At 39.5% G+C, this 15,000-nt stretch overlaps 1 protein-coding gene across 1 annotated transcript in view; it reads left to right on the forward strand.

The window, feature by feature from the left end:
* The window catches only part of Nep1 (Neprilysin 1), a 76,157-nt gene that overhangs the window by 5,933 nt on the left and 55,224 nt on the right, over positions 1 to 15,000 (forward strand). Inside the window, exons 2-3 of the mRNA XM_068372227.1 lie at positions 13,204 to 13,365; positions 14,208 to 14,291. Of these exons, the coding sequence (XP_068228328.1) occupies positions 13,224 to 13,365; positions 14,208 to 14,291 (226 nt within the window). The 5' untranslated portion in view covers positions 13,204 to 13,223. The remainder of the gene's footprint in view (positions 1 to 13,203; positions 13,366 to 14,207; positions 14,292 to 15,000) is intronic.

Here is a 15,000-nt window from a genome sequence, read left to right on the forward strand (position 1 = left end):
TACGTCTGTGTGTGTGTTTTTTATTTATATCTTTAGGCATGTATTTTGTGCGTTTGTTTGTGTGTGTTTTATATTTTTATCTTTGGGCGTGTTTTTTGTGCGTCTGTGTGTGTGTTTCCATTTATGTCTTTAGGCATGTATTTTGCTTGTATATGTATGTTATACTGTAGAACAAAAAAATCATCATAATATTTGGATGATCTTTTACAGAACGATTTTGATAAAGGCTTTAAATGGAAAAGAAGGGAAGTTGGTATATTTTGTACCAGTCAATGCCGAGAATGAAAAAAAGAACGTTGAGATTGAAAAGGGTGCTTAACTAGATTTATGTAGGCCATTAATTGCAGTTCGTTGTAAAGCCTTGATGGGGAAACTAGGATTGAGGTCTTTTAAATAGATACATGTTGCTTTGCCATCTACGGTTTTGTATTTTTATTCATGACTCATTCACGTTATATGCATTTATGCTGTTGTCATGTGCTGTTTATTTGTTAAATTAGGGTATTTTTTGTGTTCAGATACCATACAGATTTTATTATTTTTCCTCTTTAAATGTACAATGATTTATGAATGCGGTTTTCTAATACCCAAAATTTTTAAAATCATTATGGTGTTTTCTTCAAATTAATATTAATCTGTCGTCTCCATATGTTTGATTTTTCTACTCTCATTTTATGATTTGATTTGCTTTGTGTTATTCTGTTTTCTATACTTATAGGTTTATTAACTATAAGACTCATTTTTGCAAAGAAATTCCCCATGTATTTTCTCTACGACCCCTGGCTTAACTCTAACCCTTAGAAATCTCTAGTCGTCAAAAAAAAAAATTTTTTTTTTCAATTTCAGCTTAAAAAACTAAATTCAGTAACTATTTTTGAATGTTCGTTTTTGTATTTTTTTTTCCTTCTTGTAAGAATATTTCTTTTTCATTCAGTCTTTGCGTAGTTGATGGAATGATGCTACCCCCCCCCCCCATCCTTCCTCCCAAGGGCCATCAAATAAAAATATATCTTTTCTTGAAAAGACCAGGAATTGTGTAATATGAGGAAGTTATTGCATTGTCAGAGGAAGAGAATTATAGTGTTCCTTTCAGATGTAAAAATTGGAAATCATAAGACGTAATATTGCTCTGTATGTTATTGGATAAGGAAGGGATGTTTTAATAATAAAAAATGTTTAACAAGGCTAAAGGAAGTAGAGGTGTTCAGATGATCCTTTTTATACAAGTTATATCCTATTATATAGTTGAAAGTCCACAAAGGATTTCGGAAAATTTTCCTTCAGCATTCGCTCATTAAGGGAATTTTCTTAGGCTACACCTTTAAAAGGAGACTCTTTAAGAGCACTTTGACTTCTCCCTAAATGTTACTCTCTCTCTCTCTCTCTCTCTCTCTCTCTCTCTCTCTCTCTCTCTCTCTGATTTTTCAGATCTTGATTTCAAACACCTTGATTATGGATTTGCTCCACAGTGTAATCTCAGTACTTTTAATCTTACCTTCGCCTACCTTTTCCAATCCATGTAATGTTTCTTCCTTTCTCTTCTTTCATCTCCTCATTTTAATGACCTTCTGGTATATACGCTTCCTTTTAGCTATGTTTTGCCTGTAATCCAGCCGTCCAAATATACTTATGTTAAGGTGGCCTATTGGAAGGCCTATTGGAAACATCCCTGCCAGTCCATCTGCAGGACTGGGGTTCGAGTCCTGCTTAAATTTTCTTATAGTGTCTGCAACCTCACCATCTTTGTGAATTAAGGACGGGGTGTTTGGGGGAGCCTATAGGTCTACCTGCTGATTCATCAACAGCCATTGCCTGGCCCTTTTTGGTCCTAACTTGGGTGGAGTGGGGCTTGGGTGCTGATCATATGTATATATAGCTACTCTCTAGGACCTTGTCCTGCTAGCTAGGGCATTTTCATTTTCCTTTTTCTACCATTCATGAGAGACCCTCAAACCTTTAAACTTCTTTTAATGTCTATTGACTCTTTCTCTTAGTAGAGATGTGAATTAATCTTTTTTTCAATCACCAATTCGTCTTTTGAGATAACAGGAAACTAGCTTTGATGGATCACGTAGTTCAATTCGTTGCAATTTTATTATAGTATCATCATCAATTTTTGTTTTGAAAATTAATTTCATATCTAGGATGATCCATCTTTCAGTTCGATATGTTCAATTCTAAGACGAGGCATTTAATCACAAGTCTGTCATTACTCCTTGACTAGATCCTCCTTCGATTCATTGTAAAGTAATTTATTTTCTTTCTCTATTGTATTATCAGACATTTTTTTTTTTTTACCTTACATCTTCCTCAGTTTCACAGGCGGCTTAGTGTACAATCCTTCAGATTGCACTGTTAGGGGAGTGCTCCTGATTTGGCAGTATGTCTGTACACACACACACACACACACAAACATTCGAGCTTGCTCTCTCCTCTTATAGGCTGTTGTAATGTACAGTAATCCAATCTTAAATGTGTCTGTTGCTTTTTACGACAGCGAGCCAAGCTGTTTCCCCCTGTCCTCTTGTTTCTCCGGATTTCTTCCTGTCTGGGCCAGATGGGTGCATTAAGTTGCCTTTCCTATCGGATGATGTTTTTATACATACATACATACATACATACATACATACATACATACATACATACATACATACATAGAAAGAAAAAGCCGCTATTTAAATTGTACTTATAATCTAATTTCTAATACAAAATCATGCATCAATGACTGTATTTTTTTGTGATCATGATTTTGTAATTTTTTTAATATATCACAAACATCACTGATATACTAATTTCGAGAAGTACTTATATGTTTATCTGTAAATATTCGCAGAACGAGCTTTACTATCTAATCGAAAGTGTTGACTCCAATTGACGATCGGATATGAAGGAAATAACAAGTAAATCAAATTAACTCTGATAAGATATACTGAACGTTCGGGCGAGGAGGACTTATAGGCACAGACGCTTAGTAGCCTCGTTTCGCAGGAGCGCACGCTTCATTTGGTCCTTTAGAACGCTCCCATGCAAGGAATAGGCTAGTGGACGAGCCTATAGGATAAGCCGGAGAGGGATCTCTTGATAAGAGAAGGGCTGGTGAATGAAAACAGGGGCAGGAGAGAGAGAGAGAGAGAGAGAGAGAGAGAGAGAGAGAGAGAGAGAGAGAGAGAGAGAGAGAGAGAGAGAGAGAGAGAGAATCCGTAGCTTAATGTAATGAATATTTTTTATAATGTTTTTTTTCTACATTTCAGGTACTAAAACTAATTCAGAGAGAGAGAGAGAGAGAGAGAGAGAGAGAGAGAGAGAGAGAGAGAGAGAGAGAGAGAGAGAGAGAGAGAGAGAGAGATGCAACTAAATGCTATAGATATGATTTTAGAATAGATTTGATCCAATCTGTAAAATCTCTTTTTATAGATTCCAGACAATAAAACTAATATAATTTTACTTTATTTATTTTTTTTTTTTGTCACCGGAAACAAATACTTGAGTTGCAATGCATAAAAACAAACAGAAATTAGACATTTATTTATGAGGAAAATGTACATTTATTATAAATAAATATTAAATTATAGATTAAAGGAATTAAAACCTTTCTGCATATTTTATGGACATAAATGCCACTTTTGAAAGGCTGTATCAATTTGTTAGCGAAACTCGCATCCATTATCCGAAGCCAAAGCATTTTACGTTTAATTCATGTTAAACAAACCGGCATTTGTAAATATTCTTTGAATGATTTTTGTATCACATTTGAATGGTAATTAATTTATACGATGTAAGAGAGAGAGAGAGAGAGAGAGAGAGAGAGAGAGAGAGAGAGAGAGAGAGAGAGGAGAGAGAGAGAGAGAGAGAGGCATTAACGAAAAAGATGACACATTCTTCTAATAAGACAATGGTATTTTAACTTAGCTCACGAATATGAAAATAAGGTTAAAGAAGGTTGCGGGAGTAACCAAGTCTTCTATGTAGTACATTGTAGGTTGGCCAAGGCACCAGCCACCTGTTGAGATACTAGCACTAGAGAGGCATTGGGTATTTTGACTGGCCAGATACTATATTGGATTCCTCTCTGCTTACGGATTATTTCCCCTTTACTTACACATACACCGACTTCTCAGGCCTGTTCTATATACATTCTCCTTTTTCCTCAGACACCTGACAACACTTAAGTTGAAAAAAAAATTTTCTTGGCTCAACCAGGTGTTAACTACTGCACTGCAATTGTTCAGTAACTACTTTCCACTTGGTAAGGGTAGAAGAGACTCTTTTAGCTATGGTAAACAGCTATTCTAGGAAAAGGACACTCCAAAATTAGACCTTTGTTCTCTAGTCTTGGGTAGTATCATACCCTCTATAATATGGCCTTCCACTTCTTGGGTTAGAGTTCTCTTGCTTGAGGGTACACTCTGGCACTCTATATTATCTATTTCCTTATTTCCTTTCCTCACTGGGCTATTTTCACTGTTGAAGACCTTGGGCTTATGGCATCTTGCTTTTCCAACTAGAATTGTAGCGTAGTCAATAATAATGATAATAATAAATAATAATAATAATGATAATTATAATAATAATAATAATAACAATAACAATAACAATAATAATAATAATAATAATAATAATAATAATGATAATAATAATAATAATAATAATACGCTTTGATGTAGTTTACAGAAAGGAAAAAAAGTAAGATGAAGTTGTATAACTAAAGTACAAGTGGGAGGGAACGTTGATTAATATAGATAATGTCATGAATATCATTAAAGCGGTAATAGTCCCTTTTGCCGGAGAGAGAGAGAGAGAGAGAGAGAGAGAGAGAGAGAGAGAGAGAGAGAGAGAGAGAGAGAGAGAGAGAGAGAGAGAATTTAGTTTTAATGAATTGTAGGAGAGACTAGGATGATATTTATGTATATAAATATATAAAGGGTTTGAAAATTAGCACGCAATAAAAAGAATAAGGTTAGACACGTAATGTGAAGAAAAAGATCTTTAGTAAAAGAAACATGCCAAAATAAAAATGAACGAAGGAGAGGATACAGAAGTGAGTGGATGAAGAAACTGGAGTACTGAATTTTAATTAAGGAGATGGTATATTTATTTCAATAGAATATAAAAGGAAAATTCAGTCTCCGAAAAAAATAAAAACGTGTATGGTGGATGAAATTGCGATTGATATAAGAGAAACTGAGCTGATATCATGGTTGGTAAACTGCTTGCGTGACACGACAGAATTGCCAGAGCAAATAGTGAGCTCTTTGCTTGTATTCCCTAAGAAAAGGTGGGCCGTTTGGACCCCTGAAAGCACAAGATTATTTCAATCTCGTGTCAGCTTTAAAGCAATTTTGAACGTAAACATGGAAAAGATTAAGGGGAAAAAATTATTATTCAAGAAATTGGACAGTAGTTTTGTTTCGAGAAAGGAAATGCCACCGAAAATTGTTTATACTGAGAATTCTGGATGTGGAAGCAACAGTAGTTGAAAAAGTATCTCGATTCGAGTGTTTTGAGTTATGAAAATTCTGATAAGAGTAATATATTTGTTAAACGCTAGGCAGGTTATCTAGAGGATTGCTAAGGCATATAATGTAAAATATGATTCTATAGGAGGTTGTAATAGTCTTAGAAACGTCCCTGCTAGACAGGAGTTCGGGACTCTTTTAAAGTTCCATTGCTTCTAGTAGTGTCTGCAACCTCACCATCCATGGGAGCTGAGAGTGTGGTGTTTTGGGGGAACCTAAAGGTCTACTTACTGAGTCATTGGTAGCCATTGCCTGGCCCTACCTGGTCCTACTTTGGAGAGGGGCCTTGGGCGCTGATCCTATGTATGTATGGTCAGTCTCTAGGGCATTACCCTGTCCCTTGCCTATGCCATTAATGAGTAACCTTTAAACCTTTAAATGGGCAAGAAATTGTATATTATGTATCTTGAATATGAATGTAAATAAGCCTCTCCTCCTTTTTTTAAGAATACAAACCAACTGAGTAATAGATGACAGGAAATACAATTTTTTAAAAAATAGGTCAAGAACATTTTCAATGTTTGATACAATGTAAATTGATTGCCATTATCATCGATAGGTCTGTCATAAGTAATATAATCAAGTATGATTTAAATGATGATCTTAAAGTCAGTATTCATACAGTGAAGATTCGTCTCACGAGATAACACAAATCAAGTGTTATAGGATAATTAGTTTTAATTGAGAGAGAGAGAGAGAGAGAGAGAGAGAGAGAGAGAGAGAGAGAGAGAGAGAGAGAGAGAGAGAGAGAGAGAGAGAACTTTTTTTACCTTCCCAATCAATATTCGTCACAATTAAAACTGCAATTAAGTAATTTGTCTTTTTGCTGGTCATGTCGCGCTCTGAACTTGGTGACATTTCCAAATTAAACCGCGTAGTCATGACTTGGCGAAACTGAAGCTAATTGATGAGCGTTTGGAATTCGGCATGACTTATAATTCTGATAGACTTTCTTGTTGATATTTCTGATAGAATTTCTATACTTTCTTCTTGATATTTCTGATAGACTTTCTACACTTTCTTCTTAATATTTTTGTTAGACTTTCTACTTTCTTCTTGATATCTCTAATAGACTTTCTACACTTTCTTCTTGATATTTCTGATAGACTTTCTACTTTCTTCTTGATATTTCTAATAGACTTTCTACACTTTCTTCTTGATATTTCTGATAGACTTTCTACACTTTCTTCTTGATATTTCTGATAGACTTTCTACACTTTCTTGATATTTCTGATAGACTTTCTACACTTTCTTCTTGATATATCTTATAGACTTTCTACACTTTCTTCTTGATATTTCTGATAGACTTTCTACACTTTCTTCTTGATATTTCTGATAGACTTTCTTCATTTTCTTCTTGATATTTCTGATAGACTTTCTACATTTTCCTCTTGATATTTCTGATAGACTTTCTACACTTTCTTCTTGATATTTCTGATAGACTTTCTACACTTTCTTGATATTTCTGATAGACTTTCTACACTTTCTTCTTGATATTTCTTATAGACTTTCTACACTTTCTTCTTGATATTTCTGATAGACTTTCTTCATTTTCTTCTTGATATTTCTGATAGACTTTCTACATTTTCCTCTTGATATTTCTGATAGACTTTCTACACTTTCTTCTTGATATTTCTGATAGACTTTCTACACTTTCTTCTTGATATTTCTGATAGACTCTACACTTTCTTCTTGTTTCTGATAGACCTTCTTAACGTCTCAGCCCCATGTTTACTTTCTTAGAAGCACATATATTTCATCCTTTTAATTTTCATTACGCAGAAATTTTTTAGTTACCTTGTAATATATGAAGAGATGATTAAAAAGTACAAGTGTGAGTATTATTATCACTACTACCAGCTAAGCTACAACCCTAGTTGGAAAAGCAAGATGCTACAAGCCCAAGGGCTCTAACATAGGAAAAATAACCCAGTAAGAAAAGGAAACAAGGAAATGAATAAACTGTTGTTGGATATCTTTCATTGACATTAACTTTTAATTAAATCAATGAACATTAGTAAACATTAAATGAGAACAAAGTGAACTTGTGGGGGGGAGGGGCAAAATTGGGGTGGAAAGGGTCTGCTTCATGTCCTAATGTATTTTCTTATGCAAATTGGTTTTATAATGAAGGAAAATATGTAGGTGATGTGAGTGTTAACGAAATTAGTTGTGTTGACAAGGCTGCACTGATTACTGATTCAATGGAAAAGCTGCGTAGGTTTTTACATGAGGTTAATAGAATCGGTGTGGGAAAAACTCCTAAACTTAATGGGAGGAAAATAGAGGACCTAATGATGACAATGGGGCAAAGACATTACAGAAATTAGATGAATATAGCTTGAAAAAGGTTTTTGAACAAGTAGACCAGTTTATATATATATATATATATATATATATATATATATATATATATATATATATATATATACATATATATATATATATATATATATATATATATATATATATATATATATATATATATATATATATATGTATATATATATATATATGAACATCAATGAAATGAACCGTGTAAATGAAAATTGGATTGTAACGTTATATTGTCCAAAATTTTATGTTAAAGAGATAGGTTCTTTTATTTGTATCGGAGATATGAAACGTCCATGATTAGTAAGATGATTGGAAACATGATACTGCAAGTGTTTCAGGAGAGAGAGAGAGAGAGAGAGAGAGAGAGAGAGAGAGAGAGAGAGAGAGAGAGAGAGAGAGAGAGAGAGAGAGAGATGTCCAGTAAAATTCTAGGAAAAGTTGACAAATCAAGGAATTCTTTAAAACAATAATTCAAAACATATTCAATTTTGATGTGATAAAAAAAAGAGATTAGGGCAGTTTTAAGCATGTCAGGAAATGCCAAGGTTAAAGGGAAGAGAATGAGACAGGGAAACGTACATAAATAGTGTAGGGATAATGCTAAGATGGAGCTGATTTAGAAGACAATAGGCAAAATAGGTGTGACGGGCCGAGAGAGGGTTGTGAACTCAAAGGCAGGATGCAATCAACTGAGTTGTTTATTAAGGAACACTCTCCTTTATATACAAAACCTCAAGGAACAGGACATAACATGTTCGAGAGACAGACAATGTTACAGAGCAAAACCGGAGACATGATCATTCAGGTTCTTTTTAGTGCGAGGGAAGAGCGCAGATACAAGCATAATATATACAAAATAATTATGTACAATTGTGTGACACACGGTTGGTACGTGGCTCCCCCCAAAAAAAATGACATACTGTACATGTTAAATAGGGCGCCCTGATCTAGAGAGGCGAACTGTAGGCGGGTCATCTGGCAGAAGATAGGCAGGTTTTAGACGATCAATGGAGACCCAGTCTTCTTTGCCTCGAATGTTTAGTAGGAATGCTTTCGGACTGCGTCGGATCACAAGGAAAGGGCCCGTGTAAGGGGGCGTTAGTGGTGGCTTGCTAGTGTCGTTGCGCAGGAAGATGTGCGTTGTAGAGTGCAAGTCCGTTGGTATGTGATGCTTCGCTGGGGGCTTGTAAGTCTGGCGGCATGGAGTAAATTTTCCCACGTCGTGACGTATGCGCTGGAGATCGTCTGAGGAGGTTGTAGAAGGAAAAAATTCGGCAGGGACGACCAACGGGTCGCCATACACCATTTCAGCTGCCGAGACGTCGAGGGCGTCTTTAGGAGTGGTCCTTAGTCCCAGGAGGACCCAGGGAAGCTGAGTAAACCAGTTGCAATCCTTGCAGCGGGACATCAAAGCTGCTTTGAGGGTGCGATGAAAACGTTCAACCATTCCATTGGCAGCGGGGTTGTAGGCCGTTGTCTGATGTAGGGTGATGCCCAGGAGATTCGCTAATGACGTCCACAATTGAGAGGTGAAAGTGGTTCCCCTGTCAGAAGTAATATGCTCAGGGATACCGAATCTTGAAATCCATCCAGAGAGTAAGGCAGATGTACATGAGGCGGACGTTGCAGTTTCCATGGGAATGGCTTCAGGCCAACGAGTGGAGCGGTCGATGACAGTAAACAGGTAACGATGTCCTTGTGATGTGGGTAGAGGGCCTACAACGTCGACGTGAATGTGTGCGAAACGACGCTGAGGTTGAGGAAAGGTGCCCACTCCTGAATCCGTGTGTCGATGTACTTTGGAAGTTTGGCAAGAAGTACAGGCGCGGACCCAATCCTTAGCATCCTTAGAAATGCCGTGCCAAATGAACTTTGCCTTCAGCAGCTGTGCAGTAGAACGGCACGAGGGATGTGAAAGGCCGTGAATGAAATCAAACACCTGTCGGCGCATGGGAGCAGGAATCCAAGGTCGCGGTCTACCAGTACTGACGTCACAGAGGAGGGTGGTGTTGGAGTCTTCGAGGGGAAAGTCTTCCCAACGGAGGGACGTGCAGGATGTCCTACAAGCTTGATACTCTGGATCCTGTCGTTGGGCTTCAGCCAGGGCGTTGTAATCCAATCCCAGTTGAACGGCGGCCAACGTGTTTCTTGACAGGGCATCGGCAACGGGATTCATTTTCCCAGGGACATATTGGAGGGTGCAATTGTATTCAGCCACGGCGGAGAGATGTCGGCGTTGACGGGCGGACCAGGCGTCAGACTGTCGAGTGAAGGCGCGCACCAGAGGCATGTGATCTGTGCGAATGACGAAGGGCGTACCTTCTAAGAAATGGCGAAAGTGACGGACAGCCAAGTGCACCGCCAGCAATTCTCGATCGAAGGTAGAATAACCCGATTCTGCCTTGGACAGTTTTCTGCTGAAGAAGGCCAATGGGCGGGGCGAGCTTTTGACCACCTGCTCGAGTACTGCACCAATAGCGACGTCGCTGGCATCGGTGGAGAGAAGGAGAGGGGCGTGTGGGATAGGAAAAGTGAGAGCCGCAGCAGTTGATAGGGCCTTCTTTGCATTGCAGAAGGCTGCTTCTTGAAGGGGACCCCTCTTCAGGTCCTTTGGCTTGCCCTTGAGGGAGGCGTAGAGGGGAGCAAGAGTGGCGGCAATGGCTGGCAGAAAACGGTGATAATAGTTGATCATGCCCAAGAATTCCTGCAGAGCTTTGACGGTCGAGGGCGCGGGGAAGTTCTGAACGGCTGCTACCTTCTCAGGGAGGGGATGGACTCCTTCAGGAGTGATACGGTGCCCTAAGAACGACACTTCGTTGGCGCCAAAGGTACACTTGTCGTACCGGACTACGAGGCCGTTTTGTTGCAGGCGGTCGAGCACGATGCGCAGGTGACGGAGGTGTTCCTCTTTTGAGGAGGAGAACACAAGTATGTCGTCCACATAACATACACAGAAAGGGAGGTCCCCTAAGATGCCATCCATGAGACGTTGAAACGTTGCCCCAGCATTACGAAGGCCAAAACAGGAGTAATTGAAGGTGTATGTACCAAACGGAGTGATGATGGCGGTCTTGGGGATGTCTTCTGGGTTCATAGGCACCTGATAATACCCCTTCAGGAGGTCGAGCGTAGAGAAAACCTTCGCTTTGTGCAGGTAGGAGGTCACGTCGGCAATGTTTGGGAGGGGGTAGTGATCCGGTTCTGTTTGCATGTTCAGGCGCCTGTAATCCCCGCACGGACGGAGGGAGCCGTCTTTCTTCAGAACGATGTGTAAGGGTGACGACCATGGGCTGGAGGCCTTTTGGCAAAGGCCCATTTCCTCCATTTCGGCGAACGTCTGTTTGGGCGGCTGCCAATCGTTCCGGTGCTAGACGTCTGAATTTTGCGAAGACTGGGGGTCCCGTCGTCTTGATATGGTGATAAATACCGTGCTTGGCAGGAACCGTGGGCGTTTGGCGAAGTTCTGGACGGAAAACTTACGGGTACGACGTGAGGAGGTGGGCGTAGGCATCCGTGGGTGCGCTGATGTGGAGAACGAGGTTAGAGGGGGCGGGTTGAAGAGGTGTCGACAAGTACGAGTCTGCGTTGACCAATCGTCGGTGGGCGACATCGACCAGAAGGTGGAAATGAGAGAGGAAATCCGCACCAAGGATTGGCATTGTGACGTCAGCAACGAGAAACTTCCAATTGAATTTACCGTTTCCGAACAATAATGCGAGGTTCTCGTAACCGTAGGTGGGTATCGCAGATCCGTTGGCAGCTACCAAGCGGACGTCGGCAGATGTAGACAGACTACGTCGTGCCTTGAAGAGTTTCCTTGGCAAAAGAGAACGACAAGCACCCGTGTCTACCAAAAATCGCACGCCCGTTCCTGCATCCTGTAAAAAGAAAAGATTAGAAACATGGGAGGCCACCGCCACAAGCGATGGCCTACTTACACGTTTTTTGGCCACTGACAATCCTTGGCACATTTCTTTGCGGTTGCCCCGAATCTGAAGTGGTAGTAGCAAAACTGCGGCGGATGGGAGGTAGTAAGTGGCTGTAGAAGTCGTTCGTTGGGGCGCCAGCGATTGGTGGGTGGTGGGCGGCTTTGTCACCGCTTCGGCACGTCACGGGGTAGGCGTGTATGTCCTACGGCATTCATGTCAGCTTCGGTTGACGTTGAATAGGCATCCTCGTCGTCAGGGGTGGAGGCGTTGATGGAGGTCTTGAAGTGGCTGTCCATAAGGGCGTCGGCTTTAGTCATCAAGTCCTTTATGGGTAAACTATAGACATCGGGTATGGCAGCACGTACAGGTTCGGGTAAACGGCGTATTCAAAGGGCACGAAGTAGGTTCACCTCACGAGGAGACCCGTCTGCGGCAGGTTGAAGGCGAGCGATACTGGTCATTTCCCTGAGGGCAAGCGAAGCCCTTTGGTCCCCCAACGGTTGTTGCAAGAGCTGAAAAAGCTTTGCTATACGGGCGGCTGGCGACAGCAAGTACTGCTGCAGAAGGTATGTTTTGAGGGCGTCATACGCTATTGGGGTGTCTCCTTGTTCACAAAGCCAGTCGGATATTTCTGGGAAGGTGTCCTCGGCTATCGCCGCGAGAACATAATCCGCTTTGGTGGTTGAGCGAGTGATGCCCCTGATACAAAACTGGACTTCTGAGCGCTGAAACCAAGCAAACGCCTCTCCGCTGGCAAACGATGAAAGTTTGAATGGAGCGGCCGCAGCACCAACTGCCGTAGAGTCCGCCATAGTACCAACGATGAAGGGGCGAGGGGGTGGGGGTGGAAGCCGGGAGCGAGTCGACTTCCGGGGTCACCAATGTGACGGGCCGAGAGAGGGTTGTGAACTCAAAGGCAGGATGCAATCAACTGAGTTGTTTATTAAGGAACACTCTCCTTTATATACAAAACCTCAAGGAACAGGACATAACATGTTCGAGAGACAGACAATGTTACAGAGCAAAACCGGAGACATGATCATTCAGGTTCTTTTTAGTGCGAGGGAAGAGCGCAGATACAAGCATAATATATACAAAATAATTATGTACAATTGTGTGACACACGGTTGGTACATAGGGTAGAAATTCATGACCGCTGACGTTAAGATATGTGTGTGTGCGTGTATATATATATATATATATATATATATATATGTGTGTGTGTGTGTATGTATGTATGTATGTATGTATGTATGTATGTATATCCTAATAACAGGTATAATTTTAAATCAAACCAAAGACCATGATAGAAATATTATCCTGAAAGGTAAACTCTTCAATGATGATAACTTTCTTATTAAGCATTTTTTTTTCATCTCCATAATAGCAAAGGAATATTATTTTTTTTCTTGTTTTTGTAGCGGCCTCGTTGTTGGCAGCGATGGACCAGAATGCCGACCCCTGCAACGACTTCTTCCAGTTCGCCTGCGGCGTCTGGAACAAGAAACACGTCATTCCAGAGGATCGAGCGTCCATCAACACCTTCGAAGTCATGGCCGACCAGCTGCAAAATATTCTCAGGGGTATAGTTTGCTTTCCTTTTACAACCATCCCTTCATTTATACTTTTGCATTTGATACACCAAGCACAACCATCCTTTCGTTATGTACTTTTGCATTTGAATCACCAAGCACAACCATCCTTTCGTTATATACTTTTGCATTTGATACACCAAGCACAACCATCCTTTCTTTATGTACTTTTGCATTTGAATCACCAAGCACAACCATCCTTTCGTTATGTACCTTTGCATTTGAATCACCAAGCACAACCATCCTTTCATTGTGTACCTTTACATTTGAATCACTAAGCACAACCCCCCTTTCGTTAAATACCTTTGCATTTGAATCACCAAACACAACCACCGTTTCGTTATGTACTTTTGCATTTGAATCACCAAGCACAACCATCCTTTCGTTATGTACCTTTATGTACCTTTGCATTTGAATCACCAAACACAACCACTTTCGTATCTCTATCTTCAGGCCCTCAAATATTCAGTTTACCACGTGCTCTCTCATTCACTTATTTCATACTTGAACCAAATATGCTATCCCAAATTCCTCTCCAGCTACAATCCGGAAATAGATCATTCATATTTTGTACCATTTCTCTGAGACTCATTATATAAAAAATGTAAATATTGCGGTTTTCAACCCTTTTGGTCTTATATTTGTTAAACTCTTCCAAAAGTAATGACTCCATTTTTTGTATAATTTCTTTTCAGAGTTATTACTTTTTTCAACACCAAAATTATTGATAATATTATTGCCCAATGTTTGTTGTTGTTGTCCTTTACATTGTTGTTGTCCTTTACATTGTTGTTATTAATGTTGTTGTATTATCCTTTTCAACCACAATACAGGTCTTCTGGAAGAAGACGTGTCACGGGACGAAGGCGACGCAACAAAGAAGGCTAAGACTTTCTACTCGTCCTGCATGAATACAAGTAAGTTGATATTTTTGTAATGAGTATTCCACCTATTGCTGTAGTAGTAGTAACAAAAACACCATCAGCAGCAGCAGTAGTAACAGTAGAAATAGTAGTAGCAGCTGCAGTAAGCAAGAGTTATTGCTACCACTTTTGATGCTTCTGCAAGTTTTTCGACAAACGTTTCACTTCGTGTATTGGTAAGCAATAAGTCTAGCTCTTCTATAAAACTTGGGAGTATCGGATGGATATATATATATATATATATATATATATATATATATATATATATATATATATATATATATATATATATATATATATATATATGTACGTATTGAATCTTCACAGTTCTATAAATTGCATAAAATAGGACTATAGGCCGGCTGAGTACGGAAAGATATGTTTAAAAGAATTAAATTCAAGTGTGTGTATGTATATATATATATATATATATATATATATATATATATATATATGTGTGTGTGTGTGTGTGTGTGTGTGTGTGTGTGTGTGTGTGTGAGAGAGAGAGAGAGAGAGAGAGAGAGAGAGAGAGAGAGAGAGAGAGAGAGAGAGAGAGAGAGAGAGAGAGAGAGAAAACTAACATTCCTGTTATCTTCTAATGAGGTATTTATTCTTTATGTCCTCAGGGTTGCTTGGGTATAAGCTTTCTTTTGAGCTCAGTTCATCAAAATTTATGTTGACATTTTGAAATGAACATTGTTTC

Source organism: Palaemon carinicauda, chromosome 4 (genome assembly GCF_036898095.1).
Source record: "Palaemon carinicauda isolate YSFRI2023 chromosome 4, ASM3689809v2, whole genome shotgun sequence".
Lineage (NCBI taxonomy): Eukaryota > Metazoa > Arthropoda > Malacostraca > Decapoda > Palaemonidae > Palaemon > Palaemon carinicauda.